The sequence below is a fragment of the Chanos chanos genome, chromosome 2 (assembly GCF_902362185.1).
Source record: "Chanos chanos chromosome 2, fChaCha1.1, whole genome shotgun sequence".
NCBI lineage: Eukaryota > Metazoa > Chordata > Actinopteri > Gonorynchiformes > Chanidae > Chanos > Chanos chanos.
In genome coordinates this window covers 32,520,107-32,532,271 of record NC_044496.1, presented here as the reverse complement: position 1 = coordinate 32,532,271, position 12,165 = coordinate 32,520,107, and the positions used below count along the sequence as shown (strand labels likewise).

The following is a 12,165-nucleotide window of genomic DNA, read 5'->3' as shown; positions in this document are numbered from 1 at the left end:
AGCAGTCATTGTGCTGGATAGGTAATAATATCTAAGTATCGTCAGCAAAACAATGGAAGTTAATGTTGTAACTACGAATAATGTCACCCAAAGGGAGCATGTGTATAGAGAGTAGAAGAGGGCCAAGGACTGATCTCTGAGGAACACCATAGTTAAGCTCCACCGTATTCAGAGGTCACATTAGTATACTGGACCATAGGCGTCATTTACGCTGGGGACATGTCCCCACCACTTTTAGAAAGCCTTTAGTTAGTTGAACTTATTCATTAAATTAATGAATAAAACTACGTTAGTCCACAGTCCATAGTCCTATCATGCCATTAAGAGTGAGACCAAACATGCTTACTGATCAGTGAATCTAATTCGAAACATTTACATAGCTGCTGTGCACTCTTATGTATGACACATGTATGTTCTTAAAACGCACTTATTCAGACGTAGTCTTGGTTAATTAGAAATTAGCAATTAAAAGAAAACATATAATGGTTGATTCGTTTGGTTACCATAAAGCGTATTCGATTTTCCTTAGAGTCTGTAAACGTGATTCAATATGTCAATTTCTTCCGATGATGTTCTCTTCAGGTGGTGTTTCGTAACAAAATACTTGCAATGCACAGTTAAGTTATAATGTCAGTAATGTGTTGCAATATGGCTTGGAGTATCGATCCACAGTTCTAACACGGTCGGTCTCATTATTTGGGAAAACATGCATAGGTGGTGTGCTTAACAGATATAGGCAGATAAAGCCTTTCAGAAAACTTTTTACTTTCACATGACAGTGACTTTAGGTCTGCTCTCTAAAAATCGTCGAGTTGAGTCATCAGTCGGAGACCCGTCAGTCGACTGAGATTCTTCAAGTCGAGCAGTTTTTTTTTTGTCTGTCATTATGCAGTACAGTACCAAGATAAAACAGATAGAAACTTACAAAAAAGCACAGGTATAAGATTTCAGTGAGGAATTATGAATAAGGGGATTCATTAATATATTTTTATATTCTAGCAGTGCGCTAAAATCCACATGACAACATGCCCTGGTGGTTAACTGATGAGAGAAGCTGAAACCAGAGGTGGAGTAGTTGGTAAACTAGTCATGGGTGCATCCGAATAGTCTTTTTTGCTTAGGAAGGTTCCTAACTGAGTTCCAATTCTCCAATTCTCTAAATGCTAAGGAAAGGTGCTTCAATGCTTCCTTTCCTGTTTCCTTTAGCATAGGGTACACTGGACCATCCTTTTCGAAAGGAAAGGAGATAATTACGTACCACAATTCTTTGCAGCAGCAACATCTAAAGTGACGTTATGTGAATGTAACACTAACCGTTGGACAGTGCCAAGCGTATCCTTGACTAAACACAAAAAAGATTATCCGGCTGAAGTTCTCATTTAATGATTTGCTGATCATACACAAGTAAAATAAAAATAAAAATAACATGACAAAGTGATGGTGTCGGTCAAAAGACGTATATGCTCTCCAAAAGATAAGTTTCTAAACAGTTTCTAACAATTTCTGATTATAAAAGGGCTGCTCGTGCAAACCAAGTCATGCTCATCTATTCTTACTTAAAATCTTAACAGTTAAAATTCACAATATGAGCTTGAATAATTTACTAACAATTTTCCAACTTAATTGCAAAAAGAAATTAAATACTATTTTCTAAAAATGGATCACATCAATATGACAGACAAGGGATATGAGACGTTTATAGCAAGATGATGTTTTTAATTCAGCATGTTTGAAACATAAGAGTGATATGTACAAAAGTAAATTTGTAGGCCTGACATGTTACATCTTTCATAAATGTAATAATTATTTTCATACACTCGTACTGGGATTGGTGTCAATAAATGTGAGTGGACAGGAGGGTGAGCGTGAGCAACCATTCGTTTCATTTTCATGACTGGTAGCCGAAATGCCTTTTTTATTTCAATTCCAGCGTTGGTAATGAAGTAGCATTTTTCATTGGGTTGTCCACGTCTATATAGCCTGCATGAAAAACACAGTGAGAATGCACGGGGTGAGGTATCTATGATGCGCTTTTAGTAGTCCATCTTCGGAACATTGTAGTTTCACCACGGCAGATCTACATAAATAATGTTCGCCGTCGTAAGATTACATGATTAGGAAGTCCTTATGAATTCTTGTTCCCATCTTTCCTGAACCTCATGACGTTTTCCATCGGAGTCAAGAGGGGTTAGGAAAGGACCTTAGACGTAATTTTTTGACTATTAGGATGCATTACATGCCTCAGAAGAAGTCTGAAGTATGGTGGCATTTTAAACTTTTGAAGGACAGCCCTAACAAAATGAAATGCAAATTCTGTATGCAAGAATTCACTCATCATTCAGCAACATCGAACATGGCAAACCACTTGAAAGGGGTAAGTTGCATAGCTAGGTGCCATCGAAAAAGAGACTTGCTTTTCATCTTAAATATCTCAAATCTTAAACTGCAATTGTTTAATTTGTTTATCTATTCGTTTACACATAAGATTTACACATTATGTTGAAAGAGAAGTATAGCCTAATAAGCCTACCCTGTTGAAGGCGAGAAGTTATTTCATATCAGGCAATGCAGTGAATATTTTTAACTGTTTCATTTGTTTATTCATTTAGGCTACACGTTGGTTTTAGTATTTAAAATGAAAGAGAAAAAATAGGCTACAAGACCTTGATTTAAACAGAAGTACACATGTGTCGCCTGTCTTATTATTCTGACAAATCCATAGCCTGACATTATATGTCGGCAATTCAAATAGGCCGCAATTCAAAACCTGCATTTTGAGCTCTGAACCTTGTAAACACAGGTGTTGGCTACACATAGGTGATTAAAGCATTCAGAAATTTCATGTGGTTTGACTACTGAATTGTTATAACTTTGGACTGACACTATTTTTTTCAAAGCCAGTGGCCTAGACAATGAATATTGAGGTAGGTGTCAACACACCTGTAACACTCCCCCGCCCCACTGTCAAAGGTAATGGCCCATCAGTCTGGAATTTCATTGTGGCCTGTCATTGTGTTTGGAATGTCAGTGTGAGTTGTAAGAAAAGAAGAGACAATAAAGGCCTTTTCACAGTTAATTGAAAATGCTGTGTTCAAACCCAAAGATACAATAGATAACAGAAGTTCAGGTTTCAAGTTTATTGTCATACTTGATAACAATGCAACATCATTACTTGTAATGCATTACAATAGCCTACACTGATGAGACTAATTGTCACAATAAGGGCAGTATAACCTCCATGAGTCTGATTTAGTTAGCTCCAAAGATTATAACACTCTTATTTTGTATAGCACACAATATTACACTACAGGAGCCTGATATGTTCCTCTGAACACGGAGGAAAAAAAAAACATTGAATCCAACTGCTGCCGCTGTGTGTAGTCCACCGTGGTACCACTAAAGACTTTCCCCATTCATTTTCAATGGGAAAATAACCGGTTAAAAATGGCAATTAAAAAAAACAACTAGTGGACCAACCAACCAAACCACAGTTAACATTATAATACCTAAAAAAAAGATCAAATACTCCTATTAAAAGCTCTGTACCTTTTGCAAAAAAACAGTGATTCTCAGCCACAGACAGCAACGCGCTGGCTATGTGAGGTTGCTTACCCAGCAGACTGCCAACAATCAGGTTATGTAGATTCAGCAATCACATTAATAACTCTAAACATGATCAATCGCTTCGCAGAGCAAAAGATCATTGAATCCAACTATCTGCTGCCGCTGTGTGCAAACCCTCCAAGCTGCAAAACTTTCCCCACTCATTTTCAATGGGAAAATAAGAGTGTCTTTTGTTGCCATAACAACAGCTAGCATGCGACCAGCAGTAAACACAAACACTTACTAGAAACTCCTAGGATCCGTCCAATTTGACTCGAAACAGAGAGATACGTGATTGTGCCATCATGTAGCTCCTCAGTTAGAGTAAAAACAACCCAAACATGTGCTCTTGTTTACAGGACTCAAATTGGGCGTTTCCACCCGTTTTCTAGCCTCGTACTGACCCAATAATGACTCGCGAATTACTATGCCGTCATCATATGAATAGCTCTATTTGCAAAAGGGTGGGCCATCAAGAGCTGCTTTCTGACTCAGAGACTGAAATGTGCATGTTGTTCTTTTTATTCCCCTCACATAGTTCTACAAAATAAATTCACGTTCTAACTGTATACATTTTAAAGCAGACCGCTGAAGGTTTCCGAGGATGTTTTTTCATGTTTCTGGGACAGAAACTTGCAGAGTTCTCGAAGTGGTTTGTCGAAACTTCTGTTTTCTCCCGCATGCGGGATGGCCAACTCCAGGGAGTTAAGTAAAGGCCTGATCACGGCTGTTTTAAAAGCAGAGGGCAGAACGCCAGATTTAAGTGACATATTTGGAAGGTTTAGCATTGTTGAGCCGAGGACCAAGAAAAGCTCTATGTAAAGTTTAGCAGGTAGGGGATCAAGGAGGTAAGAAGCTGGTTTAGCAGAGTGCACCAATTTGGACAGCACGTCTAGAGAGGTGCATTAACGGAGAGTGTGCAGGCAGTCTGATTTTAAAAATGAATTCGTCATGATATTGAAATTAAGTCTATTTTTTGCGCGAGAAAAAAAAGGACTAGATAGAGGGTAGTGATTCTGGGTAAGTTTAGATACTTTATCAAAAAGGAACCTGGGGTTATTTTTGTTAACATTAATTATTTTCCAGTAATATGCAGATTTGGCTGTGTAGAGAGTGCATTTATGATCTATCAGGCAGTTGTGCCAGGCGAGGCAGAAAACCTCTAGTTTAGTGGCCTGCCAGTTTCGTTCCAATTTCCTACACACCTGCTTCAGCGCGTGGGTTTCATTATTAAACCAGAGTGTTAAGTGTTTACGCCTATTTTTTATAGTTAATGGTACTACCATATCTAGTACATTACAGAAGGTAGAATTTATACTGTCCGTCAAGTTGTTCAAAGACCTTTGCTGATCACTGAAAGAGTTGAGAGCAGTAGGAAGCAGGTCAGCGAGCGCAGCAGTGGTGAAAGCCTTAATGAGACGACAGCTATGAATCGTTGTAGAGACAATTGGCGTGAACAGAAGAGTTACTTGGAAAGTAATAAGAAAATGGTCTGAGAGGGCAGCGGAGTAAGGAGAGACAAAAATGTGAGAGACATCTAGTCCGCGAGCTCAAATAAGATCTAAAGTGTTGCCACTGAAATGAGTTGGTTTGTGGACACTCAAAAGTGTCAATGATATCTGTAAAAGCTTTAAGAGAATCAGAACTGTTAGAATCAGAATCAGAATTGATGTGGACAATAAAGTCCCCCAGTATCAAGATTATATCTACTCTAGTTAGAATAACAGAGATCAAGTCAGAGAAGTCATCTAGAAATTGACTATAGGGCCCCGGGGGACAATAGAGCATTACTATGAGAAACGATGAGGTAGTGCAGTATTGCTCCACAGAGAGCAGCTCAAAGGAGGCAAAATTAGGTAAACTAATGGTGTTAGGAGAAAATTTAGTATTATAGATTAGAGCTACACCAGGGCTGCCAACTCTCACAGCAGTGAGTGCAACAACAAATCATTATGATGCGCATTCTGGTGGAGCAGCCTATCACAATGATTTTGTGGTCAAGCAGCTAACCCGCTGGGCATGAGTGGAGCAAGGCTAGAAGAACATATAGACCTACATAAGTGCAATGGTCATTTGTCTAAGTTTGAATTTAACCACTTCATTAGGGTCACATTAAGGGAAAAAAAAGAGATTTGGAGAATAAGTTCGTAATATTTCGAGAATAATGTCGTAATTGAAAGGAAACTCATATTATAATTTAAGTCATAATTTAATGAGAATGAAGTCACTCACTCACTCATTATCTAAGCTGCTTACCCTGATTAGGGTCGTGGGGGATGCTGGAGGAAACCCACACAGATACAGGAAGTACATGCAAATTGCACACAGAAAGGACGCTGGCCGCCCGGCCGGAAATCGAACCTGAGACCTTCTTGCTGTGAGCCGGCAGCGCTACCCACTGCACCACCGTGTTATCAGACAAAAATCATGATATTATGAGAATATTGTTCAGTCCTGATACTTATGGTAATGTGGTGCTGAAAAGCTGTGGTGCCAAAAGATTAAGTATTTTGTTATTTGTTTAACGTATAACTTCACAAGATGCTCCACGTTCCTCAATTTAAGGCAAGCGTCAGACTGCTCCTCTGACATTGCCCCTCTAAGATAACACGTAACCTAAAATTCCGACTTTTTTTTGTACTATTATGACTGTTTTCTTGTAAAATTACAACTTCACTCTCATAATATTATGACCTTATTCTCGAAATATTACGACCTTATTCTCGAAATCTCAGAATTTAACCACCTTACCTTTATCAACAATTTCCACACTGTCTGCACTCATTTTCTTCCTCCATGCTGTTTCTTTTGTTGTGTCACATGTCGATGGTGAATCTGAACTATACACCTGTTAAATGATTGGCTGTTTGCGTGTCACTCATACCAGCTCCATTATCAAGGGACATGATTGTCATGCGAGTGCGCTGTCCAGGGACTATTTTGTGAGTGTGAAGTGATTAAGGGGTATATGCAGTGTTGCGCAGGATACGGGCAGTTAGTTCCGATGTGTCAAGGTGATTGATGAGTTGTGTCAATAACGCCATCCCAGTTTTTTCATCAAGTAGCAACTTGAACAATGATAGGCTGTTTATGTACAATTTGGGTTTGTTCATGCGACGAACCTTGTTTATTTGTTACGTGCTTTCCTGACGATTTGCCTTATAAGTTTAAGTGAAACTATCAAACATTCTATCGAACAATTTTCTTATTGCTATTAATGAAGTGTGCATCGCTGTACATATCGCTATCGTTTTATCGCCCAGGCCTATATACAATTTATTCATTTTGATAAAAAAAATTACCAACCAGTCATTTCTTTTATACATTCTGGTTGTGGGTTTTAGGACAGTCAGCCTCAAAAAGAAATGTGAATTGAACTTTCCAATGTGTCAGTAGCCTACATTTAAAGAAATATTGTTCAGTTGTGAAATGTTTTGACAGTTCACACTAAATGTAAGGGAAAACTGTACACTTCTTGTGATCCATGGCTTTTTCTTTCTCTTCCTTTCCTTTTTTTTGATGGCTAAGCACACACTTTTAACCTTTTATCCTCTGTCCTGTCATCACTGTCCTTAACAACTCAAATCTAAATAAATATTAATCTAATAACAAATTAATGTTGCGAATGTTGCGAATTTATATTTAAAGCATCACTGTAAACATAGACAACAGCAAGTCCATATTCAACACACCGAGGGTTGAAAGTTGTGAATTATCTGACAGTGATTTCTGCTCACAGCCTGAAGAGAAGGCGATGAGGGAGGGAGTAAAGGAGAGCTCAGTGTAAAGAGAGAAGTAGACACTATACCTTTATAAGGATCTTTCCCTTCAGACTGTTGGGGCTGGGGAGCTGTTTAGAGTCTTTGTTCAAAACATCTTCCACATCCAGCTTGTCCCTCAAGATCTCTCTCAGATGCTGGGCTATCTTCTTCTGCTGCTGAATACTGCAGTGGTTCTCTATAGATAAAATGACTGGGTACCTGTCAAGGCAGGACATCACAGAAGCCAGAGCATTCATTTATAAGGATGAACTAAGTTCACCATCTCCAAACATATGTGAATGTACCACTATTTCTGTCGCCTTCGCTCTTTGTTATTCCCTGTCTTGGATCTATCACTTTCAAATGTGAGGCCCAACTTCTCTCTCTCTCTCTCTCTCTCTCTCTCTCTCTCTCTCTCTCTCACTCTCTCACAAAACATTATTTGTCCCATAAACCTAAAGCACCTTCTGTTCTGTTACATCTGTGTTGAGCAAAATATACTCTCAAAAACAGTGAATTCCACATGGACACATGGATGTGCTATACCTCATACCAAATTTGCTCTGTGACAGAATGTAAATGAAAGCAGCCCTGTATGATAGAATTTGAAAAGCAATTTAGTCATTCTCTATGCATATACACATAAAGGTCACATGGATGGCCCTGATGTGTCGAAGGTTATTTCCATAAGGCAAGGAGGTAAACACATTTACAGAACTCTCTCCTTCACCAACCCATAAGGAAGGAATATCAGTTTTAAGATGATCTATTACAATCGCTCTTTTAAAAGTGATTGAGTGCGCTGTGCTGCAGATGGCAACGGAGTTTAAATGTCAGGTCTGTTTGACCTGACGCACACACACCACGGTTTACGTTAGCCGGCATATGCAGTTGTCTGGCAGATGAAAATATCAATGGCCAAAATGTCTGATGGGAAATATGCCGAATAAATAAATAAATAAATAAATAGCATATTAAATAGCCTAATATTGCGTGACCTATCAGATATGTTGCCGAGACAACTTAAAAATAAACTTATATTATGCAAAAGTTTGGTTTTCCCTCCACTGTTACGATAGTGAGAGATTCTCAGAGTGTTTGGTCATGTGACTAAGTGTTGCACGAGATCTAAAGCCGTGCGCACTCCATAGCAACAGCCCTGTGCTTTTCAAAAAAAAAAAACAAGAGATGGTGCAAGTATATTGTTTTAAGTGTATTTTTAAAACTTTTAAGACTTAATTGCTTCATTTAGTCTACTTTCAAGCTATTTAATTTGACTGCCTTGGAATGGAAAAGGACATACATTTAATGTAGGCTTATGTCTTTAATTTACAATAGCAAGGCTATTTGTTTTATTTTATCGTTGTAGCTTATATGTTCGGTTTGCAAAGTTCGCAAAGAGTTTGTTTGCGCTGACTGCTTTTCATAAAATACATTTGTTGGATTATAGCGTTTGTATTTTATTGCTGTTTAAATGTAGGCTATTATATGGGTATTTAAAACATATGTCCAGAAGTTATTGTATATGGCCAAATTCTGGAATATTAACTGCCAAAAAAAGTCTAGCGTAAACTCAAACATGCACACAAACGCATCTGCATACAGTCACACTTGCGCACACGCACACACACACACACACACACACACAGACTCACATGTATGTGCACGCGCACACACACACTCACACCAGGGTTATTATAGGTTTTTTTTATTTAGTTTTTCAGTTTGGTCTTTGATTTCACTTTAGTTTTAGTTAGATTTATGAGCACATAAGTAGTTTAAGTTTTATTTTGAGGAATTGACTAGTTTTAGTTTTTTTATTAGTTTTAGTGTTAGTTTTTCAGGTATTATGAGGAAAGCCATGATTTACAGAAGCTGAAAAAGGAATAAAGAAAACGAAACAAGATGAAAAAGGAAAACAAAGCCGATTTTACCTGCAATTCTATTTAGTTTTAGTTAGTGTTGCATTGTTTGTTGTAGTTTTATTTAGTTTTCGTATTTTTGAAAATTGTCGTTTTTATTTGTATTTCAGTTAACGAAATTATTTTTTCACTGCTAGTTTTGGTTTTAGTCTTAGAGTGAGTATATGCGCATGTTTGTCAGGGTTATTACGGTTAACGAAAACTGTCACACACACACACACACACACACACACACACATATACACAAAAACACAGGCACACCCACTATCATGCACTCACAGACACACACACGAAGTTGTGCATATGCATACACATATGCACACACTAAGCATAGTTAATGTGTTTCTATGTCAGGGAAAATGGTGTCTAAGTTGTTCATATCATGCAGGAGTTGGAAGCCACATCTCCTCCATTATGTATAGTCATTACCCAAGGCAGCTGACAGACTAATGATAAAATGTGTTTAAACATGTTAATAGGTAGTTTGCTCTCATCTGCCAAAAGGTCTATAACATTGTGCAATAATTCCCTTAGAGACAGAGAGTGAGAAAGACAATGCATTCACATTTCTGTCAGCTCACTCTAATTTTCACATCACCTCAACATCCCCACGAGGTGTAACGGTGAGAATTCTAGGGGTCACTTTCTAATCATGGTTTGGACTCCACTATAACGTGACATGTCCTGGCACCCCCGTAATAAACATTCTCATTGAACAGCCAGTTCAGAGCCAGAGAAACAGGGAGGGATATCAGTCACATCTCTGTCTGCTGTAGAACTGTGTTACTTATAGCTCATTAGCATAGAGATCTTTCACATGATTCTCAAGTTGCCTTCCCTTCTGTCAGCAGCTCTAACACTTGAAAGAGGAAATAAATAAAAAGATAAGTTATTGGTTTTATCATGAGTCACCATCTGCCATGTGGAGTGAGAGAATGTCATGCGTACTCATTGTTGACGAAGGCATATTTGTTGATGGTCTCGATGACTGACTTGAAGGTGATCTTTGAGGTGAGTGTGTACCCATGCTGCACCATGGGCTCACCATCTGAACCATCCCAACAGTCAACTGCAGAAAAAATGCAATATCACACGTAAAATCAGTACAGCACGTTGTCGGGGATAGACATCAGTGTGACAAATGAAAACCATGGGCTAGTTGAACCTTTGAAAGACCATGACTGGATGGACAGGCAGATGGCTACAATGTAAAAGTAAAGTGTAAGGATAGTTTAAAAAAAGTTTAGAGTTACCCTCCACACAGCGGCAGCCAGACTGGAGGACCCAGGCATACATGTCTGTCTTGGACTGGGAGAGGAGCTGGTCTCCTGTGAGGTATGTGTTGTGTGAGGAGGCTATATAGTAGTGACATAGAGGTTGGTCCATGTCTTGATTCACATCATGATGCATGGGGTTACACACATCACATGCTGGGCTCCGCATAAAATTAGTGAAGCCTGAATAAGACAGAAAGAGAAAGACAAGGAAAGGAGGTGTTATTTGGTTAACAAAGAGAATGGGAAATGAAGAGCACAAAGACTGATCACAGGGCTTAAGATACTCACACATACATACACACACACACACACAAACACACACACATCCTGCTGAGAAGGTAAATACAATGCTAAATTTATTAGGAATGATGAACAAATATGTAGTTTTGACCCAGTTGCTAAAGCCAACACACACACCACTGAATAGAACCACATAGATAAAACACCAAGCTACAAATTCTGCCATTTAAAAAATGTCACTAGGCAAACTAGCCAGGGGGACCAAAGAGTGTCTCAGAGTGTGGGGGCATCTAAGGAGCTCTGTGTTTGTGTGAGAAAGAGAGATTTAGGTTATGTAAACAGACTGTAACAGTTCACAGATCCCTACCATTTCACATTTCATGAATAGACGTATACATCAACACACACACACACACACACACACACACACACACAGGCACACAAACAGAGTGGGCCCTTCCAGGTCAGGCCTAATTTAGGTAAGACAGGTAACAGTGTTTCAGTTAAACAGAATTTTCATTAAGCCTCAGATCAAAACTCCTCTTTATTCATATTTATTCTAGTGGAGAGCACATCTTGCAGTGTGCTAAACATTTTAACAAGTCCATTTGTCAATAATCTAAACCTAATGTTTGTACCTACACTGCCAAAAACGGACACACACACACACAACAATATTCAAGAAATGACCCAGACTGGCAAAGCAGAGATAGAGACAGAGACAGACAGACAGAGAGAGCGAGAGAGATGTAAAAGGTTGATTACTTAGTTAAATTAATGATACATCTCACCTTCAGTTCCCAGAATGCCTTTCTGCTTGTTCTCCTCAGACACTTCAAACTTACTAATGATGTCCTGGCAGTATTCTGGTGTCACGTTGACCATCTGCAGTGTGAACACAGGATAAGAAGAAGGTGTGAGGGAGAGAGAAAGAGAGAGAAATGATATCTATGAGATCCATGACTCGACAGTGAGCCTTTCTTTCAGTTCCGCTCAAATCACCTTAACCTTTAGAGCCTTTTCCTCTCTGTCCTAGGCAACACTGAGTATTTCCATCTCTGCCCTAGACAACATTGAGTATTTCCCTCTCTGTCCTAGACAACACTGAGTGTTGTGTGTGTGTGTGTGTGTGTGTGTGTGTTTCTCTCAGTGCAAAACCTTCTGCTCCACTTGCAGAAAGTTGCCGAGCTCCTCGGCTGTCAGGTAGTCTCTCTTGTCACTGTAACACATAAGGAGAAGGAAGAGGTCACGCCGCAGTGACATCATCTTGTAGAAGACGCTGAACTCTTCAAAGGTCAGCGTGCCCTGCTGTTCGTCTGTGTCAGCCTCCTGTGTCAGTGGACAGTGATGGAGGAGAGGAGG

The 12,165-nt window shown here is 39.1% G+C and overlaps 1 protein-coding gene across 1 annotated transcript in view; it reads right to left on the bottom strand.

The window, feature by feature from the left end:
• plch1 (phospholipase C, eta 1) overlaps positions 1–12,165 on the bottom strand; it is a 77,404-nt gene that overhangs the window by 28,200 nt on the left and 37,039 nt on the right. Inside the window, 5 exon segments of the mRNA XM_030765249.1 lie at positions 7,412–7,583; positions 10,235–10,355; positions 10,540–10,743; positions 11,595–11,688; positions 11,962–12,132. Of these exon segments, the coding sequence (XP_030621109.1) occupies positions 7,412–7,583; positions 10,235–10,355; positions 10,540–10,743; positions 11,595–11,688; positions 11,962–12,132 (762 nt within the window).